Source organism: Cervus elaphus, chromosome 24 (assembly GCF_910594005.1).
Source record: "Cervus elaphus chromosome 24, mCerEla1.1, whole genome shotgun sequence".
Taxonomy (NCBI): Eukaryota; Metazoa; Chordata; class Mammalia; order Artiodactyla; family Cervidae; genus Cervus; species Cervus elaphus.
This window is the reverse complement of record NC_057838.1, coordinates 49,270,788-49,289,041: the sequence shown is the minus strand read 5'-3', so window position 1 is coordinate 49,289,041 and position 18,254 is coordinate 49,270,788. Positions and strand designations below refer to the sequence as shown.

Below are 18,254 nucleotides of genomic sequence, written 5' to 3'. Positions count from 1 at the left end.
CATAATGCCAAACACAGATTTTTAAATATCTGCTCAGGTAAATAGCAACAGAAGTGAATAATGAGAGTGAAAGTGGGGGTGGGCTGGGGTCAGGTGCCCTCCTGTAGATAGCATAGTCCAAGAAGACTTTCTGTTTGCAGAAGATCTCTGCCTATTTGGAAAAGGCTGCAGAGATGAGAGTGTGTCTAGCTATAAGCTGAGGGGCACGAGCTAAGGTGTGCTGAGTGGTACCCGTCCTTTCATTAATACAGTCCTAGGGCCACTGCAGTGCGTGGAGAACAATTGGTACTTGGTCAGTGTTTGGTAACTATATCAGTTGCATTTCCCAAAAGCAGGTCCTGAGACTTGCTTTTGGGAAATGCAAGAATGTAGGCTCAAGAAGGTGACCTGAGAGATGATGCCAGGAAGCACAATGATGAGTGAGGAAGTGAAAGAGGAAAAGGAAGACTCCAACCACAGGTGTCATTCATGAGCAGATTTGCTGTAGGCAATAGAGCTCAATCCCATTGAAAGAAACTATATTAAACACACCTCAAAATGTCCGAGCAGACAGAGAAGGACACTTGGGGGATTTGTCCACCAATTTCTATCCCACATTGTTTGGAAACTGACATGGAATTGATCCCCAGAACCTTGCACCATGCCACAATCACAGGCTGTGTCCCTGCTGCCTGAGATAGTCCTCAACAGAGAGAACTGAATGTTTAGGGAGGAGCCTTTGATGCATATGAGGACTGTCCCCCTGACGCTGCAGGTGGCCTTTAGGGAGTGCAGAGGGGATCCTAAGCAGAGCATCAACAGCTTTTCCTACAATAACTAAATCAGTAAGTAAATAATAAGTGATTAAATGTATACAACAAATGAATGAATGAATAATTGAAGTGAAATCAGTCAAATAAACCCAAGGTGAGTGATATGAAATAAGAGGAAATATGAGATATGGAATAAGAGGAAATGTGAAATAAGAGAAGTGAACCACTGAAATCAGCCCCGGGTGCTTCAGGGGAGAGTCGAGGAAAGTCCCTTGGTCGCTGTGGTGTGCTCAAGCGCAGCTGACTCTGCGGTTCTCTTCCCAGTCAAGTTTCAAAGATGTTATTTTGGTGGCTTAGAATTGGCCATGGAGGAAGTATTTATACCATGGAAATTGGCAAATGCTGTGTAAGTCATATCTGTATCTGTGGAGCTCTGATTGCCAGCACACACAGCTTGGTGGTAAGAGAAATACCACAACTTGGTCCCGATCACCTAATCTCTTTCTAGCCAGGCTCCTTACTCTCACTTATTTCTTCCAAGGGATCTTTCTTGCCAGAGTTTATGCATCAGACCTTTGAAGATGTCCCCTCCCTGACTTCACAGAAGACCACAGTCCCCGTGAGAGTCATTAATCAGGCTGATTTCCTGTCCTCCTCCAACCTATTGCTTTCCACTATGCCTTGCAAATTAACCAGAAGGATTAATAACAGCTTTCACTGATACTTCTCGTGTGGTGCAATTAATTCAAAGGAGGGAGCTGCTTGCACTCTTTCCAGGGGAAAACCTTTGGTATTGTTAACTGTGTAAAGGTATTCCTGCTATGAGGAATTTTGGTTTGTGGATGCTTATTAAGCCAGAAAGTGCAAGGCAATGCTTCTGTTCTCTTTCAGCCGGATGTATTCCTAATTAACTGCATGCAAGGGAAATCTCTGCTGGCTAATTTCACCCATTAGAGAGTAATTTTTGTTGTTAGGAACAGAGCCATAGATCATCCAAGACAGTAGTGAAATGAGAGTTCATCGTAGGAGATTTATTTTACTTTCCTGAACTATACAGAAGTGAGTGATTGGGCTGGTGGTTTTGATATTGATTATCTGAGGTTGTGCCAGAGGCTGAGGTGTCTGCTCTATTTGAGGAGAATTAGAAAGATGGCAACACAGAACTATTTTTTTCTCTTTTAATTTTTATTGAAATATAGTTGATTTACAATATTGTGTTAGTTTCAGGTATACAGCAAAATGATTCAGTTACATATGTGTTGACAATATGTATATATAAATATATATAATATATATATAACATATATATGTTATATATATATAACATAAAAGTTTTTAGATTCTTTCCCATTATAGATTATTACAGCATATTGAATAGAGTTCCCTGTGCTATACACTAGGTCCTTGTTGGTTTTCTATTTTATATATAGTCATGTGAATATTTTAATCCCAAATTCCTGATTTATCTATCTCCTCTTCCCCTTTGGTAACCATAAGTTTGTTTTCTATGTCTGTGAGTGTATTTCTGTTTTGTAAATAAGTTCATTTGTATCATTTTTTAAGATTCCACATATAAACAATACCATGCAGTTTTTGTCTTTCTCTTTCTGACTCACTTCACTTAGTATAAAAATCTCTAGGTCCACCCATGTTGCTGCAAATGGCATTATTTCATTCTTTTTAATGGCTGAGTAATATACACATACATACAATGGAATATTACTCATATATAACTATTTTCTTTATCTATCCTTCTGTTGATGGACATTTAGGTTGCTTCCATATTCTGGCTATTGTAAATAGTGGTTTGATGAATATTGGGTTACATGTATCTTTTCCAGCTATGGTTTTCTCCAGATATCTGCCTAGGAGTACAACCACTGGATCATACACTAACCCTGTTTTTAATTTTTAAAGGAATCTCCTCATTGTTCTTTATAGTGGCTGCACCAGTTTACATTCCCACCAACAGTGTAGAACGGTTCCCCTTTCTCCACCTCCCCAACATTTGTTATTTGTAGACTTTTTGATGATGGCCATTCTGAGTGAACTTTTATAATTTCACTTGATTTGGGTAAATGAACTTTTGCCGCTGGACTGTGCCCTTGATGTCTAGGAAGGTGAGTAAGTACACTGCGTTACCAAAAGGAAGGCACAGGTTTGGCTGAGGATGAACACAGAGCCCAAAGCTTGTACAAACTCATACATGTACACATGCATACACAGAAACACAGTGTCATTAATCTGTCATTATGTTGCATATAGCCTAGAGAGCTGGCCCCAGATGGAGTTTTTCTCTCAGACTCTTCTCCCTCCTTAGCCTTCCAGGACCCACCTTCAATTCTCCCTCCATCCTGTCTGCATAACACAAAGTTTTTCCATCTCTTCCAACTTCCAAGAGAGGATATCATCTGTCTTAGGAATCAGCATTAGTCTCTCAGAGTCTATCATCTACAAGACATAGGGACCATCTTCTCGCTAATATCCATGGCCTCTCTAAGCAACACTTGTCAAGCTGAGAAAGTCTATGTTCTTTTACAACATCTTGCACAATTCTAAAATCCTCCACCCCACCAAGGGTGGAAAGAAGAAAGAAGAGAGGGAGAGAAGAGAGAAGGAAGGGGTGGGGGGGAGGAAAGGAAAGAAAGAAGGAAAGGAGAAAGAGAGAATATATTACCCATCCTCCTTAGCACTAGGTTTGCAGTATGTGTTTGTGAGTCACTAATGAGCAACATGGAAAACCTCAGGCCCCCGCAGCACCATGATGCATCTCTGGTCAAAGAAGTATGGACCATTTGACAATTCTCTATCCATGTGGTCAAAAATTGTTCTTCCTGTTATTCTAGAGCTAATTAGAAGACTGCTGACTGAGGGAATTTACACACCAGGATTCTAGTTCCAACTCTGCTCTTGCTGAGTTAAAGGCAAATGGATCTTCTTCTCTAGTTCTTAATTTCATCAGTAGTGTGGTGATAGGGGAGGGGAGGGGAAGGAGGAGGAAGAGGAGGGATACACTCTAATGGTTTATTGAGAACTCTGAGCCTGATGCTTTGTGTGTGTTCTCTCAGTTGATGTACACAAATCCGCGTGAGGTAAATTACTGTCAACCTCAACTCACCGTCCAGCTGTCACGTTGACCTTCCATTGGCTCCTTGGACTTGTCAAGCCTTTGCTTGCTTAGCGCTGTCATTTACGCTGTGCCCACAGTCCCTGGGGCTTCTCTCCACACCACCCTCCATTGCCTGTGGCTTTCTCACTTTCGTCTTCAAGGTCTTAGCATAAATGTGACATCCTCAGATATAATGCCCTGGTCTGGAAGATGTCCCCCAGGACAAAATTTGTAATTATGTTATTTGTATGTTCTTTTAATTCTGTCCCAACCCCCATCCAGCATTAAACTTCAGAGTAGGCAGGGACCTACTTTTTCTTTGTCTTTTCTCTAACTTTTTACCTTTCTGTTTCCCACCATCTGGCACCTGGTAAATACACCATTAAACAGTTGCTGAATGAGCCGGTGAATTAGTCCTGATTTAGTGGATATAGGAATGAGGTTGGGAAAAGTTAAGTATCTTACTCGGTGTCAGGCAGCTAGAAATTGGACTCAGGTTCAGGTCTGCCTGACTCTGGAACTGCTCCCGTCTACCACCTAGGGTAGAGTTGTTGGGTGGACTTCCAACTTCCAAAATTTCCAAAGTTCCATCTGACTGTACATTTCTCTGCAACACTAAGGGAATTTCAGATCCCTAAAGGACTCCATTTCCCTCTCCTCACTCTGTCCTGATGTATCCTAATTACAGGACCAGGTTCCTAGCTGATATACTGTGAAAGAGTTAATTTCACTCTCCCAGATATTTCACTTTCCAAACTATCCCTATAATGTTATTCACTCAGCAGGACCTGACTCTTCCAGTGTTGTACAGACATTATCGGTTTAATCCTCACCAACCCCACATGAGTTTCATATCAGTCACACAGTATGATTTCTCTTTAATCAGTGAGGACTGTGGGTAATGCAAGGTAACCAGAAAGCCCATAGGTATCATATTTAACTCAAGTTCAATGTCTTATGTTTTCAGAGCTCGATAGACGTTAAAAGAAAAAGCAGTGGTGTGTGTGGTTTCAATACTCTGATGCCTTCCTCTACACATCAAGTATTTTGAGCTAAATATGTAATTTCAATACATAATTATCTTTCCATCTTAACTTCACTGCATGGTAGTATTAATAATATTTTACTGTATGTAAGGCGCTTTAATATAAGATGAAAGGCCAAAAGTAGTTTCTTTGCAGCCATTAAGCATTGAATTTAAAGGATTTATCTTTGGGTCTTACCTCTAAGATCTTATCTTTGGTCTTATCTTTGGGTCTTATCTTACCTCTAAATCACTCCAGTTTAATGTTACAGGGGATTTTAAAGAATACTACTGTTTGAAATCTTATGCTATCCTGCCACACTTTTAATATAGGATTATTAAGCTTCACACACAAATTGTTGTTGTCAAAAGGAAATATGATCACACATGTTAAGTGCTGGACACGATAGCTAGCCCATTGTAGGTACTTAATAAAGCCGACAACAGATAATTCCTCCTAACCTTTTCATGTACAAGTGTTGATTACGCTCTGAGGACTCTTGCCCGAGAGAAGTACACATGTGTAAATACCACACAAATCCGCATGGATTCAGAGAAGACTGCACATAGATACATACTCCATCTCATTTTCTTCTCTCAGTGATTTGGGAGGACACAGAGGATGCTTCTGTTGTACAGATGAGGAAAGGGCGATCTCCACATCCTACCCCAGGGCTCTGGATGCTGCCACTCCATTCTGTCTTTTGGAAGAAATCATACTAAAGACGCTATCATGACATGGCACAAAGGACTGTGCCATCCAGTGTTGTATGATGAAACCTAGATTTAAGCATTGAACATTTAAAATCATGTCCTCCTTATTCCTACCAATACTAAGAGCTGACAGAAAGAGAACATTTGGTCATGAGCAAATCCATATCACAGGGATACAGATCCGAGTCCTGTCAGCCTTGGTGTTCTGTGTATATCATTCTCAGATTTCACGATGGGTTGGATACCTTCTAAATGTCTCCACAAGTCCCATGGGTATTGATATAAACTAGGAAGGAAAGCTAACAAAGGAAAAAGATAAGGTTTTCTGGAGTGCTTGTATGTTGGTTCATTGGGGCTGATGGTCATATAGATTTAGCTAGGGAGGAAGTCTAAACTTCCCATTTTATGTTCTGCAAGATCTTACCAAAATCTCATACACATTTATTTAGAGTAATAACTCTTGTTCACATTTATTGAGTGCTTTTTCTGTGCCAGGATCTGTTCTAAGTGCTCTACACACATTAACACAGATAAACACATTTTACTTTTACTCCGTCTATAATATCATTTGGTCAAATTGTTTCTATTTTATTTTATTTATTTTTTTTTTGATGGTCATAAATATTTTATTTTATTTTATTTATTTTTTTTTCCAGTGGGTTTTGTCATACATTGTGTTTCTATTTTAAATTACTGGATTTAAAAACCAATAACTTGGTGGATTCTGGATCAAGATAACAGAGTAGGAAAATCCTGAGTTCATCTCCCACAGACACACAAAATCTGGGACTACCTACAGAACAACTGTCACTGAGAATGACCCGAAGACTAGTAGAACAGGTTTTCTAAAACTAAGAATCTATAAGGAAAAGGCCACATCAAGTTGGGTCAAAAGAACAGAAGCATGATCTAGTGAGAACCTATCCACAGAGGGAGGACTATCACAGCCATGGCAGTTTCCTCTGTGCAACAAAGGCGTTGAGCCCCACATTGGGCTCCTCAGCTTGGGGGACTTGCACCAGGAAGATGAGCCCCTGTAACATCTGACTTTGGAAGCCAGAGGGGCTTATGTCCAGGAAAGCTGGAGGGCTGTTAGAAACCGAGACTCTGTTCTTGGAGAGTACGCACACACATGCTCACTGCTCAAAGTCTCAGCACAGAGACAGCAGCTTAAAAAGCACCTGTGTCATGGGAGAAGGAGATTCACTGACTAAATTTAGGACATGTGCTGGAGGGGTAGAGATGTGGTGGAACTTTCTCCAGAACAGAAACACTGGCAGGTGACATTAAAAAAAAAACCAAAACTTTCCTTCTACCTAGTGGACCCAGCACTGGTGTGTACCATTTCTGTCACTCTCCATCAACTGAATTAATGCCTTGTGCACCAACCTGGCCTATCCCTGAGGACCGACCCTGCCCATCCCGCCTGCCCCAGCTGGCTCCTCCAAAGCAGCTGCTGTCACGTTCCACCAACAGGCACTGCCATCTGACCCTGGCACCCCTCCAAGGTGGCTCCTGCTCCAGGGGTCCAGCCCCCACACCAGCAAACCCACAATAGCCCACTTGGGCCTCGAAGCCACTTCAGAGTTAAAGATACACACAGAAAGTGAAGGAATGGGAGAAGATATTCTACACAAGTGGGAACAGAAAGAATGCTGGACTATCAATACTTATATCAGATGAAATAGACTTTAAAACAAAGACTGCAAAAGGGGACAAAGAAAGGCATTACATAATGAAAATGATCAAAAATAAAGCAAATATTAACAGACAAAAAAGGAGAAATTGACAGCAATACAATAATTGTAGGGGACTTTAACACCCCTTTTATGTCAATGGAGAGATCATCCAGACAGAAAATCAATAAGAAAACATTGGTCTTAAATGACACATTATAGCATATTGATTTAATGTACAAATACAGATTATTCCATCCAAAAGGACAGGATACACACTTTTCTCATATACACTTAAGAATATTCTTCAGGATAGATCACATGTTAGACTACAAACCCTTACACAGTAATTCCTCTCACTATGCAAAGTGAGCTGGTGTTGCTAATGGGAACCCAAGCTACTAGAAGAAGGTGAATTTCAAAGTTAAAATAACTGGAGGTATTACAGAGATGAGCAAGACATTATTTTGAATTTAGCCAAACTAAGTGGGCAAAGATTGGTATTTGTTTTCTTCCCATCTTAGGGCATTCTCACCCTCCCAGGTATATCTTCTTTCTCTGGAGGACTTCTTTGAGTTCCTGCTTCTAATTTTCACTGCCTGATTACCATAGATGCATGTTTTATGCTAGGATAGACTAACATTAGTTGATCATCAGTTGAACCTTTTAATAGTTGCCTCTAGAAAGAGCAAGTAAAACAGAGATGAAACCACCAAGGATGCTTTGAGGTTGACATATACTGAGATGTTGTGCTCCAAAATAACACATTTTAGGTAATCTCCACCTCTTCCACCCATCAACCCTAAAATTCTTTGTGCATTTTTAAAAATCTTTATTATTCCAAAAGACAAAACATGTGTTTTGCAGAAAATACAGATAACCAAAAAGAAGGAAGCAAGGAAACATCTGAAATTCTTCCCACATGGAGATACCCATCATTAATCTCTCAGTGTATAGCTTTCCAGAGACTTTGATGTAAGATTACATCTCTACCTTCTGTAGTGTGACAGTTCTTTACACAGATGCTGTTGTTCAGTCACTAAGTTGTGTCTGACTCTTTGCGACCCCATGGACTGCAGCAGACCAGGCTTTTCTGTCCTTCACTATCTTCCAAAGTTTGCTCAAGTTCATGTCTGTTGAGTCGGTGATACTGTCTAATCATCTTTACACAGATATTTGATCTTAAATGCAGATATTTTGTCCTGTATTTAATTTTTCCACAAGCAAAATGACTCCAGCTTTCCAGGAAATTTTTCGCACCCAGCCATCCCACTCTCCATCATCATCCTGGCCTTCATTCCAGCCTAAACCATATATGATGCCATACTTGGATGGCCATAATTGTCATCCTAACCTCTCTCAATGTAGACACTAACATCCTGTTGACGTATTTCATGAGATCAACACCATTCTAATAGCTGCCTTCTCTATTATTTCTTTGTTCTCCCCAGCTTTTTGCAATCTTTGCATTTGCAACATGCGGTGGCTATTCTGGAGGCCTACGGCTGAGTGTGGACTGTGCCAACAAGACGGAAAGTGACCTCAGCATTGACGTGGCGTTTGCCTACCCATTCAGGTAGGGAATGGTGCCCTCTTACAGAGAGGCAGGGAACTTTCTTCCTTCTTGGTTTCTTTTAAAAAAGGTGCAATCTCCCAGGAATTTCTGGGTAAAAAGAAAGGATTCTCCCTGAGCCTCCAAAATGCCCAAATAAGTAAAATGCCCATCCAGCACCCTACCCTGGGAAAAGTTATTCTCTGGAAGTTGTAGCTTCAAACCAGAATGAACTCTTCTCCCTAACCCAAACTGCTACAAATGGCCCAATGTTGGAGTCTTATCAATACGGAGACTTCAATCACACAATTCCTTCCTCCCCATCCATATTTTCATGAGTTATCTCAAATTCTCTCTAAAATTGTGTGGTCACCTTTCATTTCATATCAACTATGCAATCCTGGCTGATAATATGTTTAATGGTATTAATAGCTAATAGTGTTTCCATGTGCCAGACACTGTGCTTAGCTTTTCACCTGTTTAATCTCATTAAGTTATCACAATGACCTTGTAAGGGGAGTACAGGTATCATCACCATTTCAAATGAGGAAACTGAGGTGCAGGTACATTTTCCCACCTTCCCTTGGTCAGTAAGTGGCAAAGTCAGTGTTTGAGCCTACCCAGGGTATTCCCAGAGCTCACATCTCTATTCCTATACTTAAGTTGCTTGAGATAATTCTTTCAATCTCTATATAAATTCATGATGAAAGATAAGACCTGTCTATAAAATAATGGCTATATACCTACCAAGATTTGTCCCGAGTCAGACATCTTGTGGTTATGATCCAAAGTGAATTAATTGAAATAAAAATTTAAATGATTCGTTTCTGTAAAACTAACAAATGCTTGGTACCAAAAAACTGGTGTGATTTTTGAGAACAGCTTTCAACATAATATTTTGGCTTCTTATTAATATACTCGCCTGTGTGCACTTCAAGTTAGCAGACATTTGTTCAGTCATTTTGTGCCAGATACAGTGCTGGCTCTGGAAATAGAGAGAAAGGTAAAAATTTGCTCCTAAAAAACCTTTCTTAAACAAGTAAGTACAGTGTTTTCCAAAATCTTTCCCACAGAGCCCTAGATATTTAAAGTTTCTGAAAAGAAAGGAAGAGAGAAAGAAAGTCAGAGGAAAGGGATGGGGAATAGGGGGGAGGGGGGAGAAAGAGCTGGAGAATCATTAAATGATTTGATAAAATAAGTTTAAGAAATACTTCTTAGCACTTTGCCCTTTTAACACACATTTTGAATCACCAAGAACACAATGTTTCTTCAAATGTATTTGACCACAGAAAGCCTTTCTCACTGAACATCTCAGAAGATTAATATATCATGGAACACATCCTTAATATATCGATCTAGTGAACTTCTCCTAGTCCAAAACAAAAATGTCTCGGTTCACAGGCAGTGAATCACACAGACGTGGCATTTATACCAATGTATTAAACGGTTTTTAAGAACTATACAGTAATACAAGTTACAAACACCTCTGCTCAGGTAGATACTCCTCTAATAAACTAATAAGAGAGTCCAAAGCAGAGAAATACTAAGCATAGAATGCCTGGTAATTTAGTAATAAGAGTTTCCTATGCCAGTGGTAGTTGGGGTAGGAATGTCTGACATGTCTGAAGGTTTTGGAGGAACTCCTTGGCTTTTGTGTCGAATGACTGAGGCAATGCGTGCATACTGCTCAACAAAGGGGATCTAGCAGAAGAGAGGAGAATTGCCACTGATCATGACTAAATAGGGGAAAGAGGTTAAGGAAAGACAAAGAGAAAATAATAGGGAAAACCATTTTAAAGTGAAGACGATTACTTTGGGTTTGATCATGCCAGGTTTGAGGTATTTTCTATCAAGAAGTTTCATGTTTAAATCCCATATAAGGAGTGAGGGGAGCCTGCAAATGGAGCTCCAAGAGTCATAATCGTGGAGTGAAAAACAGGTCCTGAACAAAGAGAGGTCATCAAGAGAAATAGAAGAGTAGGCACACAGGGCTAAGCAATGGATGATGTCCACATGTAGAAGAAATGAAGAAGGAGAGGAATAACTGAGGGAGAACAAGAAGAGCCAAAAGAAAAAGAGATAGGACCACTAGACAAGTGTAGGCTGCGTGGAAAATAGGGATATGTCATGCATGAGTGATACCACTCAGCACTTCACAGAAGTCAAGAAGTGAAAACTAAAAGGCCAGTGGATGGAACAAATGGTATCATGAGATACTTCACGAGATACTATGATGAGATATTTCAATAGGAAAGAAAGCATGCCAGACTGTTGGAGAATGGGGTATTTTTCCCTCAAACAAGTAAAATGCAAAATGCTAAGGATCAAACCATTTTTCCTTAAGCCCTGGTGGCTCAGACAGTAAAGCGTCTGCCTGCAATGCGGGAGACCTGGGTTCCATCCCTGGGTCGGGAAGATCCCTGGAGAAGGAAGTGGCAACCCATTCCAGTACTCTTGCCTGGGAAAGTCCATGGACAGGGGAGCCTTGTAGACTACAGTCCATGGGGTCACAGAGTCGGACATGACTGAGTGACTTCACTTCTGTATGAGGTGATGTTTGTGAAGAAAGACAGCAAGGTTATTAATGACCTTTTTGTAGAGGAGGTGTTCACCTCTGCTTCTGGAAAGTAATCAGCTCATTCGATGGCATGGTGATAAACTTGCCACCTTGGCTAGACAGCAATAAAGGTTTCCATAATAAATGTATAAAAATCTCCCATCATTTGAGAACAACTGAATATAGAGACTAAGAGCAGATTCATCATAAAAATGAATTAAGTTGTTATATCACTTTTATGTCTGGAGACACCCATCAGAATAAAAAAAAATTAAGTTTTCTATCAATTTCAAGCATTCTTATAGATATGGAATTGGTAATCCTTGCTTTAGATAATTAACAAAATTGTCCTTGATTAATTTATCCTAAGGCACCAGAGATATAGAGAAAAATATGTGTATGAAAATATTTATTGTTGAATTATTCTAAGTACTTCAAAATTAAACATAACTTATGTGTCCAAAAATAAGGAATCAGTTAAATAAAATGTGATAGGCACCCACTAAAAGTCATTTTTTTCAAATAACATGTAAGGACCTGAAATGCTCCCAGCATTTTAGTAGGAGAAAAGCAGAATACAAAACTCTCTCTCTCTCTCTGTATATATATATACGTTTATATATACACATACACACATATATGTATATATGTATATATGTGTGTATATAATGATTCCAATTTTGTTTTAGTTTATACCCACCATAGGACTGACCATAGGACTGACCATACTGACCATAGGACTATAGCATATATATAGACTATATATATGAATATATATACATGTATATATGTGTATGTATGTGTGTGTGTGTGTATATATATATATATATAATGATTCCAATTTTGTTTTAGTTTATACTGGCTGACTACAGGACTATAGCTTATATATAGACTATATATATGTATATACATATATATGTATATGTGTATGTATATATATAGTCTATATATATGTATATACATATATATGTATATGTGTATGTATATATATAGACTATATATATGTATATACATATATATGTATATGTGTATGTATATATATAATGACTCCAATTTTGTTGTTTATACTGGCTGACTATAGGACTATAGCACATACTGACATTGCCCATACCTATCAGTCACTCACAATTCACATCTACACCTACACTTTTTATTGTAAACCCATGTGGCTGTTAAAGGGCTTTCACTAGTCACAGGAACCTGCTTGGTTAGTATGCAGGGCAGGCCAGAAATGCTGGGGAGTAAATGACTCCTAGAGCTGCTCTCATCCAATGACAACTGTGAGTTGGAGAATAAATATCCCAAATTCCTCACCTCTCATGGGCTACCACACTAAGCTCTCAGAAGTACCCAGCAGGAGAGCTCCACCCTGTGTTCATTAACACACCTTTTCTTACCTGTTTTCCCTTTCCTCTCTCAGTTCTCCACTGCTCTATTGGTGTTTCCAAAGATGAATCTTCCAAAAACCAGTTGCACTCAAATCTTGATCTCAGGGTCTGCTTCCCAGTACCAATCCACCTAAGACAGTACTGTTATGTGAATTATGTGGATGGGTGAATGGGTCGGTGGATGGATAGATAGAGAGGTAAAGATAGATGATACAGAGATCCCTATTTCCTCCCACTGTGAATCATGTTGAACACTGCTTCAAATTGGTTAGAAGTCAAAACCTTTAGTCCATAACATCTCCTTTAGTGGTTTTCAGTTCAGGTTTCAAAGTTGAAGTCGCCTTTGGTTTTCTTCATTCATGGCATCTTATGCATGATAGGTCTTTTCCAAATGACAGCCATAGTACATGTACTTCAACCTTAGTTTATGAAAATTAAATGATTGCTAAAAGTTGGGAGGTGATCCATTGAGGTCCCCCCCAAATTCTGCCTAAGTCGTACTCTATAATCAGTCTACTGCAAGTATATTCTCCACATTTGTGATTAATTACATAGCTTTTCATTTGGGATAACAACAAAAGCTATGTCATATTTATAGAGATTCTGTCATGATCACTGTATCAAAATGTTCATTTATTTCTAGGTGGTGAGATTATGAGTACATCAAATATTCTTTGTATACTTGGCCACATATTCCAGATTTTCTGCAACAAGCTTTATGATTTTCTATACTGTGAATCTACTGAAGCAACATAATGTAGCTTGAACTATAGAGATGGAACTTTGGAATTTACTTACTGTCTTTTTTTTTTTTTTTTTTTGAAGAATTTACTTACTGTCTTTTTTTTTTTTTTTTGAAGAATTTACTTACTGTCTTTTTTAAGAGTATTACTTACTCTCTCTTTCCTTATCTATAAAACAGAGACAGTGTTACCTGTTTCATAGTGGTGTTGCATTAAATGAATCATATGCAGGAAACAGTTTAAGCAAGGCCTGGCACTCATAAAGTTCTCTTTTAGTGTATTGTTTTTACTTTCATTATCAAGAAAAGGTAATTAAAAATAGAGAGCTGAGGAAGATAATTATTCTAGTTAATTTGCAAAATTACCCTCAAGACAATATGTTGGTTATATTTTACCCAGAATGGAAGCTTCCCCATCTTTCTCTCTCCAAATATGCAGACATTAAAAGAGTGAGTACATATTGAACTATTTCACATTTATTAACTTTCTTTAACTCTTTGATGCTTATTTGGTTTGCCCTGGAAGGTATTCTTATCCATTCTCTATTTTTTTTTTTCTCTCTCATTTAACTAATGGGAGCACGAAAGCCTCCCAACATACAGAACAATGGAAAAGGCTCACTGGCACAAGCATGATTTTCCCAGGGTTATTTGGCATGAGTAGAAGGGAGAATGAGACTGTGAATCTAGTCTTTGTGATCCTTGAAGCAGAATCTGATGGTGGGTCTTCTGTGTTGAAGGAAAGGCTCACCTGGACTGTTTGCTGGCCAACGGCTGCCCAGCGCTGTCCGGAGAACAGAAGCACTCTTTATGACTCTGGCCACTTGCTCTGATTCTCACACTCTTTTGTGGAACATAGGGTCAGATGGAGGTTGATGCCAAGAAAGCTCTGGAGTTTAGGCCATTATCTGGTAATGCTGGCTTTGTCATGGGGAAAAGCATTTTTCCCCTAAGATCTTCACCCTAGAGCAATGGTGATAAACTTTTTTTTTTTTTTTTTACCATGAGGGCCAAATTGGGAAAAATAAAAATGTTAAGAACTGTAAATTTTTTTATATCTTGTGTTTAGGAAATGCTGCATTTGCAATTACTTTTAAACATGTGTTTATTGTTTCTCATTGCCAGATGGTTTCACTCTTTTTTGACTAAAATTTCAGAAACTTGAGCTTCCCCAATGGTTCAGCTGGTAAAGAATCTGCCTGAAATGCAGGAGATATAGGAGACATGGGTTCAATCCCTGGGTGGGGAAGAGCCCTGAAGAAGGAAATGGCAACCCACTCCAGTGTTCTGGAGAATTCCATGGACAGAAGAGCCTGGAGGGGTCTTCTTTCAGCCCATGAGGTCGCAAAGAGTCATGACTGAGCAACTTACACACACACATTTTAGAAACTTTATAACTATAGTATCTCATGTTAATTTTGTGCCTTATAGTAAATTGTGGATGTGATGAGACCTGGGGGGTCTCTGGGACAGATAGTTGGGGAGGTTGAAAGATGGTGTAGCCAAAGAATTAACAGTGAATCTCTGGCCACATCCCTGGCTTCACATCCAGACTCTGCCACCCTGCAGATGCGGCAAGTGATAGCCTCCCTGGACCCAGGGTTCAAAACTCTAAGAAAGAAATAAGAGTACTTTCCTTGTAGTATGGTTGCGACCACTTAAGTAGGTCATACAAGTTGTATAACAGAGTCTGGTGAACATCAGGTATTCACTGAGTTGTGTCTTGTCCTTGTTAATTTTATCAGTAGAATTTGGTGCAAGGAACTGGCCCAGAGTACAGTTATAGACCAGGGACAAGGACAGTCCTATTTGGAGATATCTACATTAAAGAAAGGAGCTATCATTTATAGGGAATGCCTGTCTGCAGAGTTCACAGAAAATGTGGCTGCTGCCATGAACCCGGTTAAATTAAAACATCAGAGAATTCATTCACACACACACACAATCCCATCCCACAATTCCCCTGGCAACCTGAGCAACTGCTAGATGGGAACGTTTTTGTTGCAACACTTCTCCAGAAGGATAGTGGTGAGGGATTCCATAGAAGGATGTGTTAGTTTGGGTTCTCCCAAAAGTGCATGCTGAGACAAGGATTTGTAGTTTTCTTGGCGGATGATCCCTGGAAATACCAGTAAGTCATGGGGTAGTGAGACAAGAAAGGGAAGGAGGTCAGTGAATACTGGATTAATGAGCAAGGTGCCCCGGTGGTCATCTGGCACAGCAGAGACTTGTAAGAAACCATGAATAACATAATTCACTTCTGGCATGTGGTAAAACTGGGGGTAGTTATTTAATAACTCCTGTTGGCCATCCAAAGCTGCTCCTATAGGCATTAACTCCCTGGCACTGCATGCAGACCAAGCATGCACTTGGAGCCTGTGAAAGCCTTCAGGCAGGGGTCATGATGCTTACTTTAGAAAGCCATCATCATATACAGAAATAGTGAGTACCAGAGAGATGTGGGTGGGCAACCAGTGGTCTCTTATACAGTGAGGCTATCTCATCTCTCCTAGGTCTGTGACTGATTCCACATTGGATCATTTATTCATTCCCTCCATAAATAGTTATTGAGCACTTACAGTGTACAAGGCCCTGAAGTGTATAGGCACTTGATATGTTTTGGTTGGTAAAGTGGACATAACCCCTTCCCTCATGAAACTGACAATCATTTGGGAATGGGAGAAAAACAGTAAAGAGGTAGACAGAGGACACACATTCACACTCACACTCACACACACACACACACTTACAGTAGTGGTGGTGTATAAGAAAAAGTGGACATTGTACAAAAAATGTGAAATGGAGAGGGCTAAAGGACACCTACCTATATAGAATGATCCAGAAGGACCTCCCTGAGGAAATGGCATTTAAATCAGTCAAAAAAGGAGAGGAAGAGGGGTGGCAAGGGAAGGATTTGGATTTAGCAGATGCAAACTATTATATATAGAATGGATAAACAGCAAAGTTCTACTGTATAGCACAAGGGACTATATTCAATATCCTGTGATAAACCATAATGGAAAAGAATATATATGTATAACTGAGTCAGTTTGCTGTCCTGCAGAAATTAAACCCAACATTGTAATTTTTTTTTTTTAATTTTAAAAGACTCACAGAATGGAGAGGAAAAATGTTCTAAGCCAAGGGAACAGCGTGGGCCATGCTGAAGTCATAAGACGATGAAGTGGACAGAAGGAGAAGCTGAGCTATGTTAGATTAGCTGGTTAGGGAAACTCCGATGAAGTGACAGAGGAGTGCAAACCTGCAAGAATTAAGAGAGGAAGAGACAGCTGCACACTTCTTGGAGATCCCCGAGGGTGTATTCCAGGGGCAGGGAGAGCCAGTGCAGGGGCCTGACATCTGAGCTTGGGGAGAGTCTGGGAAGCAGCGAGGATCAGCACTGCTAGGTTGGAAGGAGGAGGAGAAGGGAGGCAGGAGATAGGCTTGAAGAAGTGGGCAGCGGCTGGGTCACACAGAGTGGAGAGAGAACATGACAAATCGGGATTTTATAGTGTGTAAGATGGGGAGCCATTGGCGGTTTTGAGCAGTGGAGCCATGCAATTTATATTTTTAAAAGACCTGGCCTGCAGCTTTGAAAATAGTCTTAAGGGAGTGTGTGGCAGGGGTGGGAGTCAGGGAGGCTGGTTAGAAGGCAGCTGTAGGCAATCAGGGAAGGGACAGTGGGGGTTTAAACACATGTGGAAGCAGTGGGCAAGGCCCTGTGTGGTATATAACACATCAGATTTGCATGGTCATCCATGCCTTAGCTATTGTGGAAATTTGCATCTACAAGCCAGCCTGGTTTGTCAGCTTTTCGCAGCTTTTTTCATCACTTTTGTCAGTGATGTTGGACAGCATTTGGTCAGTAGGAGGATCAACTTTAACATTTTTAGTTTCTTGTTCCCAACATTAGCTTGAGCATCCCCTTGGGAGGGGTCACTTGTTTTACAACACTGCATGTCATCCAGGATAGTCAAAACATAGGTAGGCAGCCAGCAGAGTCAACTTGAATGGAAACTTAACACAATGCGTTTCTGAAAGCAATAAGAAATATATGAAGTAGATAACAATTCCACTCATGGAGTACAGTTTGAAACAAGTCATTGCCCACATACAGTCAGGAAAAGAGACCTCGTGCCAAGTGATTCAGTTTTTTTAAGTTATAGGAAACTAGAGAGGCAGGGCTTTTACGATCATATCAGGAGGCAATTCACAGATTAGAGACTGCAGGAATTCACCACAACCCCTAAGACTAGAGCGTGGGTGGCAGAGTTAGGCCCTTGAGCCAAGTCCAGCCAGCCTATAGCCTGCTTTTACTTAGTTCAAAAGCTAAGAATGGTTTTTATATTTTTTAATGATTACATTTTAAACATTGTATGTGTACAGTACCTACAAAGTTTGACTTTCCCTGTTGGCCCATAAAGCCTGTAGGATTTACTATCTGTCCCTTTGAAAAGTTTACTCACCCCTGGGCAAGAGGCTATAATGGGAGAAGTTGGTCTTATTAGAGCACAAGATGGGTTACCCAAGCAAGCAAAAGCTGGGACCACAGATGGAGGAGGTGATCAGAGGAGCATGAATGAACCAAGGTGGAGATGCAGCCACTCTGGACATGCTACCCAAAGCAGCAGGAGAAAGGGTGGGGTTGGGGGGTGGGGGGCGTGGATGTTAGGTGTTAATGAATGTTAGGTTTCTGCTCCAGGGTCCCATTAACCTCCATTTCTGCTTCCTTCTATTTGG

The 18,254-nt window shown here is 40.1% G+C and overlaps 1 protein-coding gene across 2 annotated transcripts in view; it reads left to right on the top strand.

Moving 5' to 3' along the window:
* SYNPR (synaptoporin) overlaps positions 1-18,254 on the top strand; it is a 283,980-nt gene that overhangs the window by 156,166 nt on the left and 109,560 nt on the right. For both annotated transcript variants that reach the window (XM_043886751.1, XM_043886752.1), the window contains one exon: positions 8,727-8,851. In XM_043886751.1, the coding sequence (XP_043742686.1) occupies positions 8,727-8,851 (125 nt within the window). The remainder of the gene's footprint in view (positions 1-8,726; positions 8,852-18,254) is intronic.